General features: G+C 43.6%; 1 protein-coding gene across 1 annotated transcript in view; it reads right to left on the bottom strand.

Annotated features, from left to right (window-relative positions):
* The window catches only part of nphs1 (NPHS1 adhesion molecule, nephrin), a 37,700-nt gene that overhangs the window by 13,336 nt on the left and 11,540 nt on the right, over positions 1-12,824 (bottom strand). The window contains exons 5-15 of the mRNA XM_034554039.1: positions 8,937-9,059; positions 8,260-8,341; positions 6,760-6,863; positions 4,907-5,028; positions 4,521-4,692; positions 3,136-3,293; positions 2,079-2,220; positions 1,503-1,627; positions 1,213-1,381; positions 888-1,017; positions 579-751 (exon numbers count right to left, since the gene is read on the bottom strand). Coding sequence (XP_034409930.1) covers positions 579-751; positions 888-1,017; positions 1,213-1,381; positions 1,503-1,627; positions 2,079-2,220; positions 3,136-3,293; positions 4,521-4,692; positions 4,907-5,028; positions 6,760-6,863; positions 8,260-8,341; positions 8,937-9,059 — 1,500 coding nt within the window. The remainder of the gene's footprint in view (positions 1-578; positions 752-887; positions 1,018-1,212; positions 1,382-1,502; positions 1,628-2,078; positions 2,221-3,135; positions 3,294-4,520; positions 4,693-4,906; positions 5,029-6,759; positions 6,864-8,259; positions 8,342-8,936; positions 9,060-12,824) is intronic.

The raw sequence follows: 12,824 nt of genomic DNA, 5'->3' as shown, positions 1-12,824 counted from the left end.
TGAGCATGAAAGCAGAAAGAGACACTAATGAGAGTCAAACCAGTAGAAAGTCGACAACCCACCAGTAATTCCAGATCCAACCAACTTCACATACTTAGACGACGGGGGAGTGAGGCAAAGCGCGAGTGAGAGGGACAGGCATTAAAACAACGAGTGACAGTACTGTTGTCCAACTGCAGCTCCGCACAAACACACAGTGACATGCCTTCATGCTCATACACAGTACCACGCTTTGAAGCAGTGGCTGGCTGCTGCCTGTGAAATGGCATCAAAGACAAACATGGCCCATGCAGCAAAGCAATTCGCACAATTAGGACACACTGCCACAGAGCTCAACAGAACCACCAATCGCAACAAAAGGTTTCGAGTAAACAAAGAACACACGCGTACGATAAGCTGACATTTTCTGTGCAAAAGTACACCAGTAAAGCAGCTTACACCGGCACCAACGTGGATCATCATTATGCATCGTTTAAGGTTTTTATGCAAACCACATGTCTTGGTCAAAAACGCCAAGATGAAAGAAGGGAACAGAGCAAGAAAGAAAGAAACACACAAGCGATTCACCTCCTACTTACAAAGCACATTGAGTTTGAAGAACGTGTTAGCCCCCTCCGCCAGTACTTGACTGTAGGCCTGGCAAATGACCCTCTGCTTGTGATGCCGTGAGCTCAGATTCAGGGAGAGAGAACTGTGCACTGATACGCCACCAAACTGAGCTCTCCTGGGTGGCTGCTCCACTCCCTGAAACCTAGCACACACATTGCATTCAGCTAAACTAGTTCACCTCAATTAGACTCATCATGACACAAAATGATCCGTATCATGTCCTTATCAACATGTGTCATTGTCTACAACGGGGCTTTCCTCACTCTGCCTTGCCAAACCTGAGTGCAGCCAAGCTCCAGGAGATGCTGGCCTTGGGGTTACTGCTTCCAGACTCGCACTCCAGAGTTAACATCTGGCCCCGACGTAGCTCCTCCTGGTTGGTTGAAATCTTCATACTTACTGCTGTAACTAGAGAACCATGGAGAAAAACCAGAACACACAATCTTAACTCTCTGACAGTATCAAGATGAATAATACAAATCGATGGTGCAAACAAATCTGTGGGGTTTATATCAAATCCATCTGATATTGTGCTTTTCTCTCAAGTTGGAGTGGAGAGCAGCTCTGCCAGTGTGAATGTGTCAGATATCCTGTCTAACTCACAGTGAACCGTGAGCTGAGTGTGGGCAGAGATAGTCTTCTTTGCCTTATTTGTGGCATCGCAGCGGTAGGTGGCCATGTTGTCACTTGCCGTCAGGACCAGGACCAGTTCTCGAGCCACACCTCGATCAAAGGAGGTCTGCCTCAGTGCATCAGACACAGCCTTTCCGTTCTAAAACAGAGGGGAAGGTTTCCACACAGAGAGGTGTTTTCACTCTAGACGTACTGTACACCACACACACACACACACACACACACACACACACACACACAGACAGACAGAGCACACTAACCTTGAACCAAGTCAGAGTCCCAGTGGGATTCCCACCAGTTGAGAAGCAGATGAGACGGACCGTGGTGCCTGAACGAAGGGGGACATCTTGAGGGGGAGTGTCGAGCCACACCTTTTGAGGGGGATCTGTTATAAAAGGATCGACAAGAGTTTGAAATATATTCAATATTTCAAAAATGGTTACCATATATGTTTTACAGACCATGTTTATATTGTGCATTTAGAAACCATCACTGACTTCGGAAAAAGTCAAAGTTTTTAAAGTTACAGTCATACAAAATATTCCTCAAAACACAAATATGATAAAGCGGCCCATGAAAATAGTTGCCCTTTCTATGTCAAGTACGATAATAGCCGAGCGCTATATTTATCCTTGACATTCAGTTATTGAATTAAAATATATAAAATTAAATGGACCTCTCCTGAACCATGATGGACACGTTTTTCGATAAGATGTAGAAAAAAAAAGAAAAAAAAGTGGGACCAAATCAAAACGTCCTTCTCCTTGGTGATTTTCTATGCTGTTTATGTCTACCAGAAATTAATATTTAAAGCAACTACACTTTTGCTTACTCACAATAGACATTAAGTGTGGTGATCTGGGTCTTGGAGAAGTGTGTGCCCTTGTTGAAAGCCTCACAGGTGAGTTTCAGCCCATCCTCCTTCCGGGAGACCGTGTGAGTCATGTTAGACATGGTTGTCATCCCACCATTGTCTCCCTACAGACCCAACGCACACATGGAAGTTCAGTCGGGGGACAGACACCCTTTGTCTCTGGCATGCTCAGTCTTATGAGAGAGAGAGACAGAGAGAGAGAGAGAGAGAGAGAGAGAGAGAATTCTGGAAGAAAAACAACCCACACTGGCTTGTCTTTGCGAATACAGATGGCAAATTAGCTGCTGTAATGATGGATGTAGAGCACGGCCTCTGATAAATAAGCATATTCATCTGACTCCCGCTTTGCATACTGTTATAAATTGAGCAAAGCACCATTTTGCACCTGCCTGATAGTGGTCATGCCTGTGCAGCGCATCTGGTTATTAAAGCCATTATTGTGGTAATTACTGTAAAAGCCACAGTGAGAAAGACTAACAAAGACACTGGACAGGAGCGTCAGTCTTCATTAACCTCACACTGTTTCAGATGCATTAAAGCTCACACACAGCACACTGAGTGCATTGTGTAAGATCAAATGAAAACGCTGCTGCCAGATGAATAAAGAGCTCGTTTAATAACGCTCATCTTCCGTGTCAGCTTTTATTCACTTTGATCTTATTAACATACACAAAAGAGGGGAAGAGTAGCAGAATACTCTTTTTGGAATCGTCAGCGGGTTCATTTGCAAAGCCGCAGCAGGTCTATTCCGACACACTGCTCATGTGTCGTAGCGTTTTTCTTTCATCTCGAAAGGTTTACGAGGTCACATTTCATTTAAAACATTTTATTTTAACACACTGGGATGCTTTTGTTGGTACCCTGAAAGACAAGCTTGACTGAGGGCCGACGCTTTACCCTTTTCAGTTTTCTCTTCAACCATTACATCTCAATGTGTACACTGGCTCGTTTTTTTCCCTGTCTGCCAGCTTAGACAGATAGACTTCAACCTTGACTTATTGTGTGATGTGAAGTCCCACCTCTTCCATAGCTACATCAGTGGTGTTGAGCTCCTTGTAGCCTAGCCACCAGCGAATCTGGACAGGCGGATTACTGGAGGTGGCATAGCAGCGCAGCTTCAAATCCTGCCCCTCAACCGCTGTGAACGAACCCACCAGAGTCACCTCTGCGGGCTCAACTGTTGTACACGCACACACCAAGGTAGGCGAACATACAAAGACAAGTCAGTACAAATATTGCCCATGAAGCATGCATTCAACAGCTACCTATTCTGATCACAGTGGCAGTGCAACTATTTTTGGGATGTGCAATGTTCGAGATGTATCAAGTGTTAGAAGGAAAATCACTTTGAGTGGCAACTTGTTTTCTCAGGAGGGTTTTTCATGTGATTTCTAAAGTCTGCTTCGTTTTATCCACAGGGGGAGACGGGGTACAATAGCTGCAGGCAAAGTAATAAAGCATAAAGCCTTCAGGGGAATACGGAGAATGGGGACTGTGCTGGCAGACGTGGAGAAGGAGGGGGGGTCATGTATGTAAATCTTTATACTCATTTGTGTCTATCCCACATGAAACACAGAATGGGATGCTTTTGTGCATGCCATTCCACAAAGATTGTTGAAATTAAGTCGGTGCCATGAGGTAAAAGAGGCATATTTATATTTCACCTGTGAGATTTTTTTCTGTGCCCTCCAGCTTATGCCAGTGCCTGGAGCGCAGTCAGCAGCTCATTTTCAGCATCCCTGTATGGATGACTATGAGGCATGGCACAAGGGTCTGTTGGGGGCCTTGTGAGGAAAGGAGGGGCACCGGAGTAACTTCAGCCACCTTTACATGGAACGGTCAAAGGATTTCTGCAAGGGCCCGTCCTAATTTAAAGCATGTACTTACATAAAATAGGTACATCAACCACACAACATTTAAAGCTCTGACTTGGCATTGTCTGGCTCTGTAGTGGAAATCAGGCCATCGTTCGGCTCAATGCACCACGGCTGCTGAATATTAATTCTGTATTTGTTTTATTGTTGCTGAAACAAACATTTTATATTCGGAGAGGAAATTATAATCTATTAACCATGGGCGTTACTATCGCACAAAGTGCCGGCTTTACCGCCTCGGGATTGTGCATTGAAGCAATTCAGCTGAATTAGTGCAGCAGCTATGAAAGAGCATGCATTGATACTAATCTGGAGGCAGACAGAAATATGGGCTGCAGCCATAACAACCATTAGTTTCATTAATGATATTAGTACTAAAAATTATGCTGGGACAGCAAAAGAGTTGGTTTTGGAGGTAAGACTCGTTTTATATTCCTTTGCCTCATGTCCATATCCTAAATTATCTATTGCTGCAAGTCCTGCCAGGGCTTCAGCGCCTTACACTTTTTTTGAGCACTATTTTGACTCACAGAGCACAGTGATTTTGCGGCTGACAGACAGAGGGGACAGGGACACCACATTGACACTTTCACAGCGCAGCACTGCCTGGTTGTCTGCAGGGGTGATCTTCAGGTTGAGGACGCTTCTGGACTTCTGCGCTACAACATCTGCTTCCCAGGTTATGGACAGAACTTCTCCATTCTGACTCACAGATGAAAGCATGGAATTCAAAAAGACAACATCAAGAATACGTTTGAATAATTGCACTGTCCCCATATGGCACAGTGGATTAAGTACAAAGGCTACACATTTTGTGATACTTAGACTCCAAGTTGTGAAACTACAGTACAATAGGTAATTGTGTCAGTGTGGCTGTGTTACAAAGCCTCCTTCACAGATGGTGCAGGAGATTTACCTTGGTCCATTGGAGAGAGGAGAGAGGGTTTCCACCATGAGACACACACTCCAACACAAGCATTCTCCCCGCTTTGACTTCCTCTCTCTCCAGACCCACCATAACTGGAGGCTGAGGTTGGACTGCCAGGAAACAAGAGACAAAAAGGAAAATGGACTTGACAAAAGGGAAATGGCATGGTTGGCGAGAGACAACGGAAGAGAAAAGGGTGAGGGAAAAGAAAAGGATGTAGTAACTCAGGGAAACAGGGATGGAGCTTGATAGGATGACATAAAAAAGAAACTGCAGTGCAATGAGAACACTCTTGGCAATTGAGTAGGGAGCATCCATATTTGTTGAGACAGGGCCAATAAATTGGGCACATTCAACATGACTGTGGGATAAGAGGTCCAGATCTGATGAAAGTATTAAGTATTAAGGGAGCAGTGAGCTGGATCAAGTCCATAAAGCAAAATAACAGATGTTCAAACAGTAATAAGGCAATGTGAAATATGAATAAATTGCAGCCCGCTTGAATAAAATATAGGCAGTAAATAGAGGACAGGTCTTTGTTACTGCCGCAATCAGTCTCAGAGAGCAGGCTGCAGACCCTGGGCCAGCATGACAAATTGCTACCTTACTAACAATCTGGCTGGTGGAAAATGGCCACCGACTTTGATGGGCTGGCATGCTGAGTAAGACTGCAGCGGTGGTCCCAAGTTCTGCAACATTAGCACTTATCACAGAGCCCATGTTGTTTAATACAGAGCAGACAGACAAAGAGGAAGGGAGGAGCGCTCACGGTTATTGGTGGTTGTTAAAACAGCAGCAACGGCGTCTAATGTGGAGGTGTATAGATAGAGACAGCATTAAGGTGTCTAGTCGGCCTGTGGATAATACGGCAGCTGAGGAGGAGTGAGCGCTCGCTGCTGAGGGTGTCAGCAGCCCTGCTCCACTTTAATCAACAACTTGATTTAGGCCTGGGAGAAGCAGGTGGGTAGACTCTTAGGCCTAAACAATCAATTACCTTAACTGATCGACAGAGAGGAAAATACTAAACCAACTGTAGAGAACAGCATACAACAGTAGTTCAGTGCCACACTGAAAAAAAAGCCAAATGCAATGAGACCGAGAGACAGAATGTGTGTCAACTCACCTTTGTGTGCTGCAGTAATAATTGTATTATATAATGTTGCATGGGTTGTGATAATAACATGAAAGAAAAAGCAACAGAAACCGCCTCCCCTTCTGCCTCAGTGGGTTCTAAATTTAATTTGAGCTGATGAGCACAAAAGCTGCTGGGTTAGTTCTGTAGGATTCATTATTTTTAACTGTGGTGGCTTTAGCTTTCCTTATTAGTTATTAAAATGTTAAAAAATTCAGTACTTGAAGCCTCACTAAAACTATCCATCTCAGTTTGTCTAAAAAGTGGTTTATGTGTTTTGGTTAACATTGGGGAAATAAGAATAAGAGTATAGATAATTAAAAGATGACAGAATAATACATTAAGTCTAAAGTAAACTCATTCAAATGTGTTTGCGAGGTTGTTGTTTGATTCTATGCTGCTAGCCACATGTGGAAACTGTTACATGGTTGCACAGTGCGAGACGCTCTCGACCTCTTGCTTTGGTCATATCAATCTGGCCACCGGGGGCAATCTTGTGAGCAGGAGGCAGTCACACTCATGTGTGAATTTGCCTTCAGGTCGAATGTTTCTCCTTGGACCACTAACACAGACTGAGTGCACAAGGCCGGACACCCTTGGGCCTCCCTGAGGTTGGTTCCTGTGTGGTTGAATGTGTTTGTACACTGTGTTTCTTATTTAAAGAGAGGGGGTGTTGACTGTCAGTTTACAGACAGGTTGAGACACTCACAGTACACGCTCATGGTCATTGTGGTCTCCACAGGCCGGAAAAGGGCGGGGCTCATGGCATGACAGGCCAGCTGCCTCCCGTTATCAGTGCTCAGAGCGGTGACCCTTTGGGAGGTAGCGGAAAGACAAACAAAATGAGGAGGATAAAAGACAGAACGTGTATATTAAGACATACAAAGTGCTAAAACTCAGGTAGTAAAAGTACCAATAGATTAATATAAACAGAGTACAAATATAAACAACAGTACAGAAGTGTTATCAGTAAAATGTGCTTACTGTATATATCAAAGTAGAAGTACTACATCAATGTGCATGCAGCATTTAATGTTGTAGCTGGTCGACGTGGAGCTTGTTTTTACTACTTTATATACAGTTTGGTAGTTTAGTCTAGTGGTTCCCAATCTAGGAGTCACAAAATACGTCCGAGGGGTCATGAGATGATTAATGGGGTAGAAAAGAGGGGAAAAAATAGTTTTGGTCCACAAATGTGTAGTCATTTTTCTTTCTTTTTTCGGCATTTATTGCTTGGAGAGAAACAGGAAAGGCAGAGGGGAGAGAAGCCGGGTCGCTGCAATAAGGACTCAGCATTGACACATGGTGAGCACGCACTACCATTAAAGCTACCAGAAGTAATTGTTCTGACTTTTTCTTCAGTCTTTACTTTTGATGAAATATTGGATTGTTCGGAGGAAAAATATTTAAATTGAACCATCTAATGAGATTTGAAGGAAACGGTCTCTTTTGGGTAACTACTAACATGTGATTTTTCCCCCACTTAAGTTTCTTAATTTGAAAAGTATCTCGTAACAATAGGCGTCAGATAGTCAAAACTGGAGAATGTAGTGCAAAATGTTAAGTTAAGTAGAAGTAGTAAATAGCATAAAATGTAAATACTCAAGTAAAGTACAAGCATCTTACGAATGCACTTTGTGACGTACATTGAAAGATTCACTATGGAGTCGATTTATTCTGGCCTAATTTACTTTCTCAGTTCACGTCTTCTGTATCAAATTACACTACAATGTCAACCGTAACAATCACACATGGCTCACTGCTGTGTACGCTCAGTGTGAATATGAGGAAGGCGCATCAATTTTGCTTAATACCTTGGCTGTTCTGCCATAGAGCTGAACAACGCTGCGGCTCCTCAGTACCAATGTTATCTCAGGATATGACAAGAGGTTATTATCTTTGACTCAGAGGAGACAAGCAGGATTAAAGTAATCTATGGCCCTGTTTAATGTATAGGCACCTGGCGAACCGGCGAGGATCGGATCTGTCTCGCTGTCGGAATGTAATTTTGTGCATTTGACAGAAGCTAATTCAATCGCACAGTGCCAAGTAACAACTCGCTGTGTGCAGAAATTCATTGTGCTCACTAAGACAGAGGGAGAGTATACGAGCGGGGTGAGAACGAGGGAAACAAAAAACAAAGACAGACTCGGGGAGATTGAGCAAGTTGGTGAAGAGAATGAGTCTGGCAGGCGGGCCCAACACATACGTTACTTCAGCATGCGTGTTCAGGAGCTTATCCTTTGAGCCAGGCGTGGTGGAAGACTCTGCACCTGTCAGCTCGACTCCATCTACAAGACACAATGGGCGGAAGGAACACAACAACAAAAAAGGAGAATACTGTGTGTAAATGTGTTCACGTGAAACAAAAACATCAGTATTATTCTTGTATGGAAAGGTAAATATGTATCAGTTTGTACAGTAACAGTATGTACATTTGTCTTAACATGTATTTATACTGAAATCAAATCAGAGCTGCGATTCCAAAATGAGAAAAACAAAATGACATTTTACTGAACACAATAAAGATGTACAAAACACATTCACACCCATAGAAAACAATAGAGCATCTCTCCTTCTCTGTATTATAGTCATTTTGGTGGGACGGGGGAGAAAAAGGCAAAACAAAACAACAAATTGAAAAATTGGTTGTTTCTGTAAACAACTATGAATTTGGATATATTCTCTGGTTGTGCAATTTGAAAGTCAGTGAAAATTGGAAATTCGAATGGTTGCTCCCACACGGAATCTGCTCCCTCTAACGCTGCTATTCCAAGACGATGCAACAACAGATCTTTACATATCTCTACATAATCAGGTTGTAACCTATAGAGATCCCAGAATGTAGAGTATCAAGTTGACGATCTCAGTCACATTTAGACTCACCTTTAAATAGTGAGATTTCAGCCACGGGCTTTGTGTCAGGGGCTATGCAGGTGACGGCGTATTTCTCCCCTTCCACCCAAGGTGTTTCCATATCCACCTCAAAGTACGGCTTGGAAGGAGGAACTGAATGAGAGAAACAACATCTCCAGTTTAATATTTATCACATCATTAACCTAATATTCATCACACTAATCTTTGGTTCGGAGAAGCAGGCGCTATCGCAGATGGATATTAGCTTATGCAATGATAGGATAATAAGTGCTTGCAACATTTGGGAGTGACTTGAATGTCATAGCTTCTGAGTGATTCACTACAGCAAGGTTGGATGTGCTGTTGAGTTTGAATACAAATTGTGGACAAGAAGAGATGAAATAGTGATGAAATCGATCTTGTGCTAATGTATCACAGCAAACACCAAACACTTCTCTTCTCAGATCACCCCCGAGCTAAATTTGTGCTTTTTGGACTGATCAAAGCAGTTTTCACTTCTCCAGTCTACAATCCTTTTATCTGACCATAAATAGGAGAGAGAAAGAAGAAAAAAACAGCTTTTAACACAAGGGACCGGAAATTGTTTGGCAGTAAATTGGGAAATCTATCACCAACTCACTATCAAAGAGATTTGAGTCACTCTTTACCAAGACTATCGGTTCAATCACACGCACACTACAGAAACCTATTGTGCCAGCTTTTAGCGAGTGGGTGAGCCAGTAGAATTACAAACTATGGTTACTGTTGAGGTTGTTTTCTTTCATCAGAGATCAAGTGCAAAGGCTGCCTGAGTTCAGAGACAGAACGGGGAATTGGAAGGGACAGGATGGATACATGAGGTGTGTGAGAGAGACATGAAAGACATTTGCAGAGGAGTAAAGAGATATGGCAGGAATAAAAAAAAAAAGTGAGTGTAAGACAAGCTGCAGAAGAGAGCAGAGGCAGGAGGATAGCTGCTGCTGAATTCGGAGGCTAATGTGTGTGTAAACGGCTGGACCACAACCAAAGCAGTCAGCCATTCAGCTCCTCTCTATCTCTTTGGCACATACAATCAATTCATGGCCACTAGGAGGAGCTGTTGCTGTGTGCAGAGTGCGCCCATTGGCTCCAGTCTGCTATTGAGACAGATGAGATGTGGCTGCAGCTTCAAACTGATTTAAAAGAAGCAATTGAATCTGTGTGGACTGTGATGGGTTACCCAGAGCACTGCAGAGGCACACGCTGCACTAATGAGATGCATTTGTTTGTTTTTCCTCCCTCTTCCCTGAGAAGATGACTGGGCCATGCGTCTATTGACAGCCCCTGCACTCTCAATCTGCTAAGGCCCGCACGATTCAACATAGGCGCATCACTTGTTGTGCTAGAGTAGTGTCTGGCAGCCAAACAAATCCTGGAATAAGAAGAATGATATGTTAGCAAATGAGCCAGGCTGGTATCTATTTTTTTCCTCGCTCGCTCACGCTGGCCCCGGCCCTCTTATCTCTCATTCACTCCATCATCCCTCTCGAGCAGCCCGAGCCCACCCCTCTCTCCCCACGCTATCCTTCTTGACCACTGCAGTTAAACGGCAGACGTGAGGAGGAAGGTGTGTCCCAGTCATCCATCACATCTGCAAACCATGTGACCCAATAAGCCCAGTCAGGATGAACACATTTTTACAAATGTAAAAGCATGTGTGAACAACAACAAAACACTCTCTATTCAATTTACTCGACATGCACTCAGAGCAAAAAAAAACAAAAAAAACAGACAGCAAACAAGCTGTTCTTTAAATTAACACTTTCTGCCCCTTCTTTGTCTAATTGCCTGTCGGCTATGTTAGTTTGTCTCCCTGTCTCTCTCCGTGTCTCTCTCGCTCTCTGCTTTCTAGTCACATCGCTTTTATTAAGGTACATATATGAACACAATAATAGATAGGCACGCAAAGCCTTGCTCCTGCCTTTCAGAAGAGAAACAGTGAGCCGCAAAATTCGATTCATTAGACAAATACAGACGGATGGATAGATAAGGCAGATAAGAAGCAGATTAGCAGACACGCATCAATATGCATATCCACCTATCTTTCTCTCTCATTCACATACAGATGCACAAACTCTCTTTCCTCCTTTGCACACAAACACCCAACAATAAACTCAAGTCTACAGTGCACACAGATTTGCATGCACAAACACACTGACACAGGCGAGTAAGTGTGCAGACAAGCCTCATTCATCTCACTTCCATCTAAAAACACGGGCGCCAGTGTGTGCACAGTCTAACATGGGATACCACGCTGATTTGTTTTTGAAAATATTGGAGAGGGCCCGGAGGATAGAACAGTCTCTAAAAAGCATTAAGAAAATATTAGAGACCAGAAGATCCGACTTCTTAAAATCACATGGGCACAACTCATCAGTTTTATCTCTGGAAGACAAAGATTGGCATGCACACGGGTATATTGTTATACTTGTATGTGCCTAAACACAGACAAACACACACACACACACACAAACACACATCGTAGGTCTCAGGTGTGTGATCTCTGGCAATGGAAGCCTCTGAAACAGTGCTCTTTTTTCAGCGTTCCCTTCCTCTCTGTCTCCTTTTCCCGTCTGCTCTGTTCTGGGGAAGAAGTGGAGCAGCAGCTCTATCTCTCCCCCCCCCCCCCGCCCACCATCACAACTCTCCTTCCTGACCCACGACTACTGTGTCTCTATATAGTTTTTAGGTTTTGGGACCACATTTGTATTTGTTCCACATCCATGACCATTTACAGTAAATATTTCACATCTGTGCAAGGATGGAAAATGTACCTCAATGATAGATTTAAAACGAAAAGAACAGGATGTTTAATTGGACTATTTAGCAGGGACTCCTTGGCTAATTGTCTGGCACTGTAATAAGCACACCGTCACACCAATGTATAGCACACTGTCCTCTGATGGGGTTATATCATGGGCAACTGTCAGAACTTTTCGTGAACGAAGATGAATAAAGTCACCATGTTCTACGTTGCTTGTGCCCCCATTTATAAGTTGTTCCATTATTCATAACAGGGAATCGTAAAATGAAGGCTCATTATATACTCTTCAAGTGCTAAAGTCATTACCTACCGCAAAAACCTCACCATAGCCCTGGTTCCAAAAGTGTCCTCTAACCTCCAACCAACACTGATAATAAGCTTACACACATGAGCACACATGCACTCACACACACGCACACACGCACACACCCACACACACACACCAAAATTATGGCAACCGAATGAGTAACACGGTCTAAAACCAGATACATAAATGTTTTGAACATTTGCAGAAGGCATCTGTACAGGAATGCAATGCAGCGAGGCAGAGCGTTGTTCATTAATAGGATTAAATGCCAACACTAATGGTATAAACTGAGACACAGGATGTGTCAGGTATGTGACGGCACAGTGCGGGGTAAGTTTTGGATGAGGGGGGGTTTAGCGGTGGGGGTAGAGGTTGTTATTGTCATGGATTACTCACTGCCACTTGATCTGCCTATTGCAGTAATCCCCTATCTAAGCTCCACAGGAAGGCAAAAACACACAAGAGTTATGTTGCGCCAATGGAAATGTCTTGAAAACATCTCTTTGTAAGCTCATGGATGGGGCTTATTGACATTTGTGTCTCTGTCCCTGCTACTCACTGCCTGGAGTGCTCCATCCTGAATTAGCCAGTCATGATAGCACTCCCTCTGACCCAAGAATCCAATTATACCATCAGCAATCTCTGTTTTGTTTTCACATTCCTCCCCTCTCCCCTACTGTATCTCCTCATAAAGAGTTTATAGTGTTTTGATTTGATGCAGAGCTTGATGGGATATGGCCATGGTTGACTGGCCAGGGGCGTGGGGCCTTGGGAGCTGTAGTTCAGTGATGGAGAAGTCTGCGGGGAT

The sequence above is a fragment of the Cyclopterus lumpus genome, chromosome 16 (assembly GCF_009769545.1).
Source record: "Cyclopterus lumpus isolate fCycLum1 chromosome 16, fCycLum1.pri, whole genome shotgun sequence".
NCBI lineage: Eukaryota > Metazoa > Chordata > Actinopteri > Perciformes > Cyclopteridae > Cyclopterus > Cyclopterus lumpus.
The sequence above is the reverse complement of the archived record's forward strand: the minus strand, read 5'-3'. Positions and strand labels throughout refer to the sequence as shown.